Genomic DNA, 13816 nt, shown 5'->3' on the forward strand with positions numbered 1-13816 from the left:
TCCAGTCATAAAAATACTAATTGAACTATTATGAACTCAAACACTGTATCTTACTTTGAATGAAATATTTTGACCAACAGTAGAATTACAGAAAAATTTTTTTGGTACAGGTCATTCTGAGCAATAGCATATCAAACATTAGCAATTGCAGGAATGTTTGTTGGAAAAACAAGTATTCATAATGTTACATTGGATCTGAGTGGAATGATTTTTTTTTTCAAATATTGGGACCAGGTAAATATTAGATAAATTATTTTATAATTCATTTTTTAATTTAATACAGAAAAAACTTGCATACTTCTTTTTATAATCAAAATAATATTTATAATAGATTTCTCCTCTGAAGCTAAGGAACTGAGAACCCACAGTCTATTGATCTATTCTGATACAAGATGCTTATTTAAAGAATTCTGTGCTTTAATACTACTTTAAAAATATGTACTTTGGTGACATCTCATATATCTATTTTGCATATCGTGAGTTCTCCAACCAATGCAATGTCCTCAACAGCATAATGAAAGTAATACTCTGGTTACCTAGAGCCGTCCATGCCCATGGAAGTCCCAGAGTAATAGGTAACAGACGTGACGGTGATTTCAGTCACTTCCCTCTCACGACTGTTGCAAAACCTGCTTCACTTTCATTCTCATCATCACTAGTACAAATTACAGCATCATTATTCCTGGTATATTTAGAAAAACTTATAAAATTCTTCAAATGCATTATCGTGCCTACCAGCATTTTTGAAACAATTCTAAACTTCCTGCATCTCCAAAATACTCCATCATTTTTTTTAAATGCAAGTTAATGAAAGTATCAAGATTTTATAGTAGACTTACAACATTTTGCGTATCCTAAAATGTCTTAACCACTACTGCCTTTCAGAATTCTGATATTGACAGTGGCAGAAAGCAATACTAGGATGAATGGCTGGTCCCAGAGTAATAAAGTCAAAAGTGTGCCACCCGTGTAAAATATGAAAAGGACTATCCAAAAAATTGTTAATTTCTTGAATTTTTGATACCTACTGTTGCACATTTTCTACCTTGGTTGCATACATTGAATTTAGTAGAAGTTTGGAGATCTAGGGATTTATAGTGTCATAGAATGTACTTCTGAATATCCTCGTCAGTATTTCTATATCTGAAAAAGTCTACAGATTACATTGCATATATCCTGTAAGCAGGAAGATTCATCAGCAGTGATGTTGCATTCACTACCACAAATTTATATTGATTAAATAAAAACTTGTAAACTGTTGTTGAATTGCCATTATTACTACATAGGTCTAAAGAGTGTACTATTTTACTTATTGCATGGTATTTTGATAATTTAATGTCATTCAATTAGGTATACAAATTTAGTTGGCTATGTCATCATGAGACCAAAGAGTGTTTTCGAGTCCCATTAAGCAGGTCAACTTTGACCTTTTTCTCATGAAAAAGACTTCCTCTCATTCTAGCTTGCTGTCTTACAAGTATGATTTCTCATAAAAATGGCTACAGATCAATGCAACTACACCATCAGTATTTGGAACATGAAGCTGAGATCACCATTAAATTTGTCTAAATGGAACAGCACTTCTAACAACTCAAAATGTAAATGAGTAAATAATCCCAGTTTCTGAATTGAAATGCTTTGTATATTTGTAATTTATTATAACATTTTTTCTTTTTTTATTGAAACAATTGATTATACATATTTGTGGGGTACAGAGTTGATTATCAGTACCGATGTACAATATATGATGATCAAATCAGGATAAATAGTATATTCATCATTACAAAACGTAATCATTCTTTGTGTCCATTAACCATTTTCTCACTAACCTCCCTCTACAGCGTTTTTTAAATACACAACTATTGTTTTCTTAATACTGTCTTCTTTAGTATTCTGTGGCTTTCCAGACAGAACAAGAGCCTGATATTTTTTGTTTTCTTTTATTTTAATAAAGCACAAATTTAGTCGTTTTTCATAATTAAACAAGATTCCATTATTTATCTTTCCTAGAATGTTTTTGTAATACACAGATGCACAGATAAAATGAGGTGTTTAAAAAATTGAGGAACAAAATAAATCATAAAGGAATATTTAGATATATCTTACCAAGTAAAACCCCATATTTCTTCTTTAATTAGAAGTTTAATGATTTTTAAAAAGACATGCAACATTTTCTGAGAAACGTTAACTGATCTTGAAATTGATCAGTACCTCAAATCTTCAGAATGAAGCAAATGCCTTTGATAGACTAACCTGATTTGCAGTGGCATTAAATAGCTGATATATTTTGGCAATAGTATTTGAAAGTGTGCCTGGCCTTGGGGAAATGATCCCTGGGACATTAGAAAGGACTACTGTTAATGAAACAACTGTTTATCTCAGAGGGAAAATATGGAGTGTTCATTGAATTGTCTATATTTTCTGAAAGACATTACCGGGATTCAATATTTCTCATTAATAAATATTTTGTGGTGGGGCTATTGTGCACACTGGTCAAGTCTCTTGGGATTACAACTATTAACATGCCAAGACTATGTGAAGAGCATAGATTTTAATTTTCACTGTAAGATTTTTGTATTTTTTGTGGGGTAGATCTTTGGTTCAATATTGATAAGAGAAATCATTCCATACCTTGAAAATTAAGCTTTAAATTTTATTTTTAACTCATTTTTAAAAATTTTATAATTTTAAACATATACAAGTATTTTTGTAATAATAATCTTTTTGAAATGACTAAATGCACTAAATTAAGCTGATAATTGGCATGCGTTTTATTGTTGTCTTAAGCCTTAAATAGTTTGCCTATTGGTTTGTTTTAATATGGGAACATTGTAAATAATATCAGGACTTATATGTTGTTCCATAGTGGTAGTACCTTACAGTGTCTAAAATAATTAATGTCATAAAGAAGTAAACACATTTTCTTTTTTAAAAATTCTTGGAATTGTTTATCCTTGGAATTTCTGAACTTGTTTTAATCTAGAGAAATGATATTATACTTTGAAGTTTTTTGTAATGAGCTAACAAAATCGTGGAAATAACTCCCTTTATTTTACTACAACTAGATTTGTTGCAAAATCAATTTTTATAAATAAATGTAAACTTAAAACAGTTACAAATTAGCACAGTGTGAATAATTCAAAAAATTATGATGAAATCTTGAAAAGGCTCTGAAAGTTTAAGGTCAACCTATGCATAAACAGGAGGAGCCTTAACATATAGCTATATAGGAAGGTCCATGACCTCCTCATTTTACTTTTTTCTGGTAAAGAAGAGAAGCTTCCTATATTTGTACAAATTTAAGAATAATTCCTCAGCCCTTGTTTTCCTGGTAAACTAGTTAACAGTAGTACTGTTATAATAGGTTAAAAGTTTTTCTTTTTCTTTTTTAAATCCTCTTTTGGGTACACTTACTTTTACAGCAAGTAAAACAAATCTCTAACCATTTCCAAGAAAAAGTTACGGTATAAAATGTATTTGATCTGTCTTCATACCTGTATCAAATAAAAAACTACACACTATACTGAAGGCAATATTTCTAATATTGGGCAAGAAAAATCAAGTAAAAAACAGTGCATTACTGAATCGTGTATCAAGCTTTTGTTTTGTTTTCAAAAAATTTACATGAAAGACTTATAAGACCTCAGAAAGAAAGCCATGAAACTTCCCTCATCCGAAGATGAGGTAAAACTCCGGTGAAATCATTTCTGTATTATTTGATCCTAAATGAATATCACTACCACAGGTAAAATACAATTCAATATATAGGTAAGTGCTCAATCATCATTCTAGAGTAGTCCAACTCCTTACCAAGCAATTCCTAAAGTAGAATTGTACAATTCGTTCACTGACTCTATATTATTACCATCTTGTGGTTATTTTATCTTAATTATTTTAGCTGAAAATTTTCATGTTGTTATAATTTAGGATTTGCCTGGAAAAAAAAGTCAATGATTCTTTTTCTATAGATTTTTTGATTCACCTACTAATTGTTAGACACTGTGTTGGGTAGTTGGCTTGAAGGATAAAATAGACACAGACTCCTATCTCAAAAAGATTGCATTGTTCATAACTCCTGTTTGATTAAATTCATTTTGAGCAGATAAAGAATAAAGAAAGTTCAGCAAGAGAGGCTTCTTAGTGGCTCATGAAAAAAGTCAAAATGCAAATTCACAATGGTCTAGGGTTTGGTCCATAAATTTCAGTTTCAGAATTTAAATGTGTGAATTAGTCAACCCTTCAGGAAGAGTGAACACAAATTAAAGGTGTTCATCCAAAGGTGGTCTGGAAACACTAAAACTGTGTAAATACTAAAGGTTTGTAAAATGCTGTTTGTGTACTTTTTTTATTTTTATTTTATTTTGTCAATATACAATGTGGTTGATTATTGTGGCCGATTACTGAAACCTCCCTCCCATCTCCCTTTCCCCCCTCCCTCCCAACAACCTCATCTCTGTTCACTTGTCATATCAACTTCAAGGAATTGTGATTGTTGTGTCTTCTTCCATCCCCCCAAGAGTTTATTTGTGTATTTTTTTTAGCTCCCACAAATAAGTGAGAACATGTGATATTTCTCTTTCTGTGCCTGACTTGTTTCACTTAATATAATTCTCTCTAGGTCCATCCATGTCATTGCAAATGGCAGTATTTCGTGGTTTTGTTTTTTTTATAGCAGAGTAGTATTCCATTGTGTAGATATACCACAGTTTCCATATCCACTCATCTGATGATGGATATCTGGGCTGGTTCCAACTCTTAGCTATTGTAAATAGTGCTGCAATGGACATTGGAGAACAGGTATCCCTTTGGCATGATGATTTCCATACCTCTGGGTATATTCCCAGCAGTGGGACAGCTGGGTCATATGGTAGATCTATCTGCAATTGCTTGAGGAAACTCCATACCATTTTCCATAGAGGCTGCACCATTTTGCAGCCCCACCAACAGTGTATGAGAGTTCCTTTTTCTCTGCAACCTCACCAGCATTTATTATTCACAGTATTTTGGATATTAGTCATCCTAACTGTGGTGAGATGCTATCTCAGTGTGGTTTTGATTTGCATTTCCTGAATGCTGAGTGATGTTAAACAGTTTTTCATGTGTCTGTTGGCCATTTGTATATCTTCCTTAGAAAAATGCCTATTTAGGTCTTTTGCTCATTTTTTAATTGGGTTACTTGTTTTTTGGTTGTAAAGTTATTTCAGTTCCTTGTATATTCTGGATAATAATCCTTTGTCAGATGTATATTTTGCAAATATTTTCTCCTACTCTGTTGGTTGTCTTTTAACTCTGTTAATTGTTTCTTTTGCAGGTGATAATACAGCTGGTAACTCTGAAATAGAAGGAATCATTAGAGACTACTATAAACAACTATATGCCAACAAATTTGAAAATCTGGAGGAAATGGATAAATTTCTGGACACACACAAACTACCAAAACTGAGCCAAGATGATGCAGAAAATCTGAACAGACCAATAGCAATAAAAGAGATTGAAGCTGTTATTGGAAGGCTCCCAACAAAGAAAAGCCCAGGACCACATGGGTTCACATCAGAATTCTACCAAACATTCAAAGAGGAATTGACACCAGTTCTCTACAAACTATTCCAAAAGATTGAAACAGAGGCAATTCTCCCAAACTCATTCTATGAAGCAAACATTACCCTGTTTATGTACTTTAACAGAGGATCCATCCTTTTAATTACCTGACAACACTTCTTCACAGCTGGAAGTTACTTTTTAGAAAGTCAAATCACTCAGGGAATTAAAAATAGTAGCTAGAATATTTCTTTAAAAATCAGATTTTAAAAATTGCATGAACTTTTGAGATTTTTTTCATAGAGACTTTAGAAATGCAGGTTGAACAGTGATTTTATGGGAATAGTATACATCTCTTTTAAAATATTAAAATATTTTTGTTTTCTAGGGAGGGAGGATTTGGTAAAGGGACACAAAAATCAACGACATTGTATATTGATAAAATTAAATTAAATTTAAATATATATATATTTTTTGTTTTCTTGCCATAGCATTTCTGTCTCACAGACAGCATTAAATAAACAATTCAATATACAGTTACCATGTAATTTCTCTTTTCATACATTTATTGTAAACAACAAATTAATTCATAACCATCAGAAGTCAGGAAAGACAGTTAGGTGGATATAGAAGAAACTGCAAGCTGGATGCCCATAGATACTCTATTATTCATTTCCTAGATATATGATCTTAAGCAAGATAATTACCATTTCATTTCTTTTTAGCAAAATGGTAAATATTCTTCTCCTTTTTTTTTTTTTTTTTTTTTTTTTTGTCTTTTTCGTGACCGGCACTCAGCCAGTGAGTGTACCGGCCAGTCCTATATAGGATCCGAACCTGCGGTGGGAGCATCGCCGCGCTCCCAGCGCCGCACTCTCCCGAGTGCGCCAGGGGCTCGGCCCTAAATATTCTTTTCTCACAGGAAAATTTTGAGGATTGAAATAAATGACAGTAAAGTATCAACTATAGTGCTCTAGCATATTGCAGATAACAAACATTAGGCTTAATTTCCGCTGATAATCTAGTCCTGGTCTCATAGAAGAGATCCTTGAATCTTCCAAAACAGTGGATAAGGGGCCGGCCCGTGGCTCACTCGGGAGTGTGTGGTGCTGATAACACCGAGGCCACGGGTTCGGATCCCATATAGGGATGGCCGGTTTGCTCACTGGCTGAGCGTGGTGCTGACAACAGCAAGTCAAGGGTTAAGATCCCCTTACCGGTCATCTTTAAAAAAAAAAAAAAAAAAAAAACAGTGGATAAGCAGCACTTTTTAAAAACTGTTGATAATAAAAATTTCTAAGTTCTTGATAATTAAGATAAGATTTATCAATTCAAGTAGTATTCTAAATGTTATATATTTATTTACTCCTTTAATTTTTACAAAAGTTTAATGGAGCATAAGATATTTATATTGCCACATTATAGATGAAGATGTGGACACAAAGAAAACTTTTTTATTGGCCAAAATCACAGTTGTTTTAAATATTTTAGCATTTTAACCCCAAAGCCCATTCCCTTAAGTGCTAACTTATATTGACTATAATTTGGTAACATTATAAAGAATTTCCAAAATTATCAAGCCCTGACTCCTTTTCATTTAATAATTCTTGCTTCAACTTACTTTTTTCCTTTCACATTTAATGTAAGTAGCAAGAGATTTCAACACACTGCTTAGAAACTTCCTCAGCTAAATATCCAAGTCCATCATCTACAAGTTTTGCTTTCCATACAGCTGCAGGGTATAATTCTACTAAACTTTAACTGCAGGACATAATTCTGCTAAACTTTCTGTGCCACTATATAACGAGGATCCCCTTTCTTTCATGCTCCAGTAGCACACACTTCATTTCATTCTGAGCCCTCGGCAGCAGTGACTTTAACATTTATATCTCTACCAACAATCTGTTCATGGTAATTTAGATATTCTCACAATGTTTCTTAACACATTTTTTATCATCCATAATCCTGAAATTTATCTACAGGAAAGAGCAGAAAACAATAAGAGGAAAGGAAAAATATCTAAAATGTTAGTAGTGAGACATCCTGACTTCAAATTCCAACTCCACTCCTTTGTACCCATAGCACCTTAGGAAATTACTTAATGTCTCCATATTTAAGTTTTTCGGCATTTATAATGGGGATCTTTCAGAGAGATGTCATAAAAATTAAAGGAGGTAATACACATATAAATTTTCAAACATATCAAACAAATGGTAAGCACTAAATATATTAACCAGTATTAGTCATATTACTATTATTTTTATTACAAAGATCTTAATATTGTTATAAGTGGTGAATGAATCTAAACTCTCATAAAAAAAATGTTTTAAAATGACATTACAATGAATTGTTATCTCAAATCAAACATTATAAGCACCAGGTCTTAATATGAAACATTCTGTTTGCAATTGTTCTACCATGAGACACTCATAGTTTTTGAATTAATATTTTAATTTAAAAATTTAAATTAAGGTTATACTGTTCTATTTCCAATATGTGGGAAAGAAAATCTTTGTGTTAATTGGATCTTTCACACTAGCTGTTAAACAGGCTCACGGCTCTCCCAACTTAAAAAGCATAGTGACCAATAATAATAAATAATATTGTCTTGTCCTTCTTTTTCTCTTGCTATCACACTGTCTTCCTCCTGTCTTTCATGGCCAAATATCTCCAACGTGTTGCTTTTACTGATTTCTTTCATTTTTTAACTACTGTTTTATACATAACTTCAATCTGGTTCATGCTCTTACCTCTCTTTCAAAGTTGTTTTCTTCCTGAGATCATCAATGGCCGATGTGGAGCTAAAAATCAACAGATAATTGAAAGCTATTTTTTTCACAACTTAGTCACTCCCTCCTTAAACACTCTCTTTTTTTTGCCTTCAAAAATATGTTTCCATGATCCACCTTTCATCTTGTCTTTTTTATTCAGGACCAAGCACAAAGTTGTATGGGATTAGGGAAAGATGTGAGGTTTCTGTATGGGATCTGGAATTTATATTTTGTTGTTATTACTGATGCTACTTATACACATCTGGCCATTATCTCACCAAATGTTGTTGCCTCTTACTCCTTGCAGAGCTAGGGCTGGGTCTGTGGCTCATAGACCCCTTAAGCCCCTTGTCCAGACTGGGTCACATACCCTTCACATGCAGGTCTGTGAGCTAGGTAAACAGAGAAAAGGTCCTTGGAGCCTTGGGTGAAGAAAGAGTAGTCTTTATTTCTGCACACACACATCTAGGAGCTAGGCAGTCCAAAGAGAAACTCAGAAATTCAACTGCTACCGGCAAAGTCCAAAGAAAAACTGAGCAGCTGCCAGCAAAGTAAACATGCTCTATATTTAGAAACGAGCTCTCTGCTGGCCAGCAGTTCAGGGCTGCTGCTCCACACAACTCTGAAGAACACATAAGAATAGCAACAAAACTAAAAAGATATGTTGGTGTGCATGTGCACTAACTCCACCCACATTCACAATTTGTTTACAAAGAATGTGCTGCACCACACCCAACTGGACCCAAGGCAAGGGGGCCTGATTAAACTATTCTATTTTCCCAACACCTCTCCACTTAGATCAGAAGCAGATCTGAGGCAGCATGAGAGGGCTTTTGAATTTTCTCTCTTAAATACTGCACATCCAATCATATACCCATATTTTTAAAATATCATCTGACTCAGAACCAGGAATAAACAGAACACAAGAGTCCTAGTAGGAGAAAGCAGAGTAATGTAATAGCTTTTTTCTTTTTTTTCTTTTTTTGTTGCTATTAACATCATTTTTCTATGAGCCCTAAAAAGTGTAATTAACATAATACGAACTACACTACTTTAAAGTGAAAATCTGACAGTTTTTGATATATTAGTACAGCTGTGAAACCATCACTACAATCAAGATAAGAAACATATCAATCAGCTCCAAAGTTTCCTTCTGATCCTTTGAAATCCCTCCTTTGTTCTCTTCCCTGATATTCCTCATCTCTAGACAATGATCTCTTTCTGTCAGTATAGATTAGTTTTCATTTTCTGTAATTTTATTAGTCTTTTTTGTCTCAGTTCTGCCATTTTTCATAATTATTTTTAGGTACATCCATGTGATTTTTGTATTAATAGCTCCTTTTTTACTGCTGAGAAGTATTTCATTGTATGTAAATGCCATAAAACCAAATGATTTTTATCCTTTCACTTGCTGATAGAAATGTGGGTTGCTTCCCTGTTTTAATCTATCACAAATAAAGATGTTATAAACATGCATGTACATTTGTATGGACATATGCCTTAATTTCTCTTGGGTAAATGCTATGTGCTTTTGGTTTTGTCAATATCTAACTATAAAAACACATCAAAGAAATATAGCCACTTCCTCCTACTCCTAGAAATTTTGGGGAAGGTCTGTCAAAATATCACTGATCATTCATGATGTGATCTTTTCCTGCTGTGTTTTGGGGTGCTGTGATGTCAAGCAGAAAACATTTTCTTCTTCATTGCATTCTCAGGGAGGTACATTTATCAGGGCGGTGCTTCTACACCGACTTGAAAACAGTGCTTCCACATTGTTTTACTCTCTAAAACACAAGGCTTTACTTCACTGAGGGAGCATGAGAAATACAAAAATAGCAGAATTTTTCTGATAAGTATTTTATTACAAAAGATAGATACTGTCTAAAACTCCTATCTTTTGGTTTGACATGGGAGTTGTGGAAGAGAGAAAAAACCAGACGTATCTAACACAATAGCTTCAAAACTGACCTCTCAGCCTCTGCTATTACTCCCCTTACTACTTATCCCAAAGAATTTACCATATTGACCCAGCAGCGAAAAGAACATATTCAGACTGACGCAATGGGGATCATTCAGAATGAACAAGCTTTTCATCTGTTGAGGATAGTATAAGAAAAAAACATTATTATATATTTTAAATAAATTATTTTAATTAATTCCACTAGAAATTTGGAATTTTTCTAACCATGCTTACTTTTTTATGCTGCTAACAACTGAATCATAAATAATGAGTAAAGGTTTATAAAGCCTAAGTGTCCTGCGCTGCACCTACCGATATTACAAAGACAGTGAGTGGTCACCATCCATTTGAGGAGCTTAAGAACGATTACTATGCCAAACATCCATAAACTTCAATAATTATTTCAGTCACATGACGAATGCCAATTAGAAAATTTTATTTTATACATCAAAATGTAAGTGATGTAACTGAAAGCAATAGATTCTCTCTGGAAATTTCATTTCAAAAAATGAAAACCAAATTGCACATTAAAACTTCATTGTTTTTGAATGCATTCCTCTTGAGACAGATATAATTAGGCCACACAGTGGATGTAATCCCTATGGTCTGTAGTAAGAATAAAAATGCTGTCTGTTCTATCACTCTGTTATAATTTGGAATTATAGGAAGTCTAGAAGCCCAAGAAGGAAAAGACAATTTGCCTTTTGGTTCTAGGTATGTTCTTCTATTCATAATTTTCTGTAAAATTACACTGGGGTTATAGAAAGGAGAATCTATCTGTTTGGTGTCCTTAGATCTTAGCTCCTAATCATTGGCTTGTTGTGTTCAAACCAAAATAGTAAAAATATGTATGTAAATGTGCAGATAAATGGCTGGAAATATATTCCCTTTCAAACTCTTAACTGTAGCTTTAAGGAAGTTTGTAGAATTTGGAAGACCAAATACAGCACCTTTATATTTTACTCTATATACTTAGATTTTATGTGATTCCTTTACATTTAGAATGTCTTCATATATTACCTAACAGTTTGTGTGCATAATTAGAATATCGATAAGATAAAAACAAAAAACCAGAAGATATAGCTTAAAGCCATTGTTTTTTTCTAAATTCCTGTGGAAATAGCACAAGATCCACAATCACAATCAGGAAGGAATATGCATCCATTTTAGTTGTGTAATTATTTAGAAAGACTTCGAAGAAATGCAGGTGTCCAGTTTCTCATCTCAGACTACTGATTCTATGAGAACTCCTTTGCTGTGGTTTGATAGAGAGCTGTGTTAGATGACTGGATTCCTATGTATTATGTCTTCTTTGTTGTCTTCACAGATGTCTGGTTCTGAGCCCATAGTGAGTGGAAACCAGTCCCTCTGCACCAAATTCACATTTATAGCTTTTTCCTCTCTGGCAGAGTTACAACTTGTACTCTTCATTGTGTTCCTAATCATCTACCTATTTACTGTAGGAGGAAACCTTATCATCATCTGTCTGATCTGGGTCACCCCTTCCCTGCACAGTCCCATGTATTTCTTCCTGGCGAACCTCTCCTTTTTGGAGACGTGCTATATCAGCAGTGTGGTGCCCCAGATGATGGTGCACCTGCTGGTGGAGATCAAGACCATAAGTGTGGGAGGCTGTGCAGCCCAGATGTACATATTTACCATCTTGGGACTGACAGAGTGCTGCCTGTTAGCAGCCATGGCTTATGACCGCTTTGTAGCTATTTGTTACCCACTGCATTACACTCTCCTGATGGGCCCTCAGGTGTGTTTGAAATTGGCTGCAGCATCTTGGATCACCGGGGTGGTAGTGGAGTCAGCCCAGACCACCTGGATCTTCACTCTGCCTTTCTGTGGAACAGGGAAAATTCAGCATTTTTTTTGTGATATTATCCCTGTAGTGAAACTGGCTTGTGTTGATACCTCCCGCAATGAGGTTGTGATGTTTGCCGTCTCCATGCTCTTCATTATGAGTCCCTGTCTCCTCATTCTGTGCTCTTATATGCGCATTCTTGGGACCATCTTGAGAATCCCCTCAGCAGCCGACAAGCAGAAGGCTTTCTCCACTTGCTCTTCTCATATCCTGGTTGTTTCTCTGTTCTATGGCACTGCCTTGTTTACTTATCTCCAACCTAAGACTGCACACACTCCAGAAACAGACAAAGCAACTGCACTCATGTACACGGTGGTCACACCTGCTCTGAATCCTGTTATCTATACCTTGAGGAACAAGGAAGTGAAGGAAGCCCTTCAGAGGGTAACACAAAAGAACGCTCTTAGACAAATTGCCTAAGCTAGCCATAGTCACTGCAACTTACCACCGTAAGGAGAGGTTACTCAAGACTATGATCTCTCCACTAATATGTATTTTCACTAAAGCATTTACAGTCTAGCAACCAGAAAACACTTGGATTAGCTCTCCGTTTTTCAATGCATGTAAGAAAAGGGGAATTATTAGGATGATTCAATTATTTAATTATTTATTAGCACAATAATTTTTACTAAGCATTTCCTGTGTCATGGCCACTAGTTTTTCCTTCTCCAGTGATAACAGAATGAACGTCTGTATGTTTCACATTTTACTGAGAAAAATGAAATATTCTTCTTGAGGAAAAAACAAAATCAATGGGAAGTAATATTTTTTTAGTATCAAATATAGGCTATTAAAATTTAAGTTCTTACGTGGAGTGTGCTCCCCTAATTATTCTGCTCTCTACACATCTCAATAGTCTTCAATAATCAACTATTAATAAATAGTGATGTGCACTATGATACAACTTTACATATTTAATTTGTAAATCCAGTGAGGAACCTTGATTCTTTATCCAAAACTGGATTCTTCTTTTGCTCTTGCCCATCTTTTTTTGTGTTGTTATAATTCATATAAATGAAGTTTTAGAGAAACCTTTCCCTATGTGACATTCACTCTTCTCACATCTATTGCGAACCCTGTTTAAATGTATTGATTTGAATATAATATTGTTTTGGCACTGTCCATGTATTCTATCTATGTAACTATATTATTTTTGACTTCTTGAATAATAAATAACAAGACTTCCATAAGAAACTAAAATAAATAATTTTTAAACTAATGATGGTTTCTTATGGCAACTTTAGAAAAATGAGATGACAAAAAAATGCAAATGTTCGGTGACATTTTGTAAACATGAAAGTTGGCCATTGATTTGATCTTAATGTTAAGACCCAAGAATCAAACCCTAATACAAGTGCAGTTAATTTATTTGGAAGGAGCTTAGAAATGAGAAAAAGTTACAGGCAAGGGAAGACAGACAGTAAATGGTACCATAAACAGCTACTAAAATTTAATCTTGTGGGGGGGAAATAGTATAAAACACAATCCTAAAACTTATTGTCCTCTAGGTCTAGTTAGTGAATATATATATCCTGTTCTCATGAAGCATTGCTCAAAGTTTGATCTCAGGGACAGTTAACACTGACACTACTGTTTTGCTACTGACTGTAGCTGACTTATGGAAATGCCCTCAGATATAGTGATTCAGGTATCTGGCAGCTGGAAAGCATTTGC

At 34.1% G+C, this 13816-nt stretch overlaps 1 protein-coding gene across 1 annotated transcript; it reads left to right on the plus strand.

The window, feature by feature from the left end:
* Nucleotides 1-11599: 11599 nt before the first annotated feature.
* Nucleotides 11600-12562, plus strand: LOC134391691 (olfactory receptor 10C1-like). The gene has a single exon (XM_063115668.1). It carries the CDS (start codon nt 11600-11602, stop codon nt 12560-12562), a length of 963 nt encoding a protein of 320 aa, XP_062971738.1.
* The last annotated feature ends 1254 nt before the right edge of the window (nt 12563-13816 follow it).

The sequence above is a fragment of the Cynocephalus volans genome, chromosome 12, assembly GCF_027409185.1.
Source record: "Cynocephalus volans isolate mCynVol1 chromosome 12, mCynVol1.pri, whole genome shotgun sequence".
Lineage (NCBI taxonomy): Eukaryota > Metazoa > Chordata > Mammalia > Dermoptera > Cynocephalidae > Cynocephalus > Cynocephalus volans.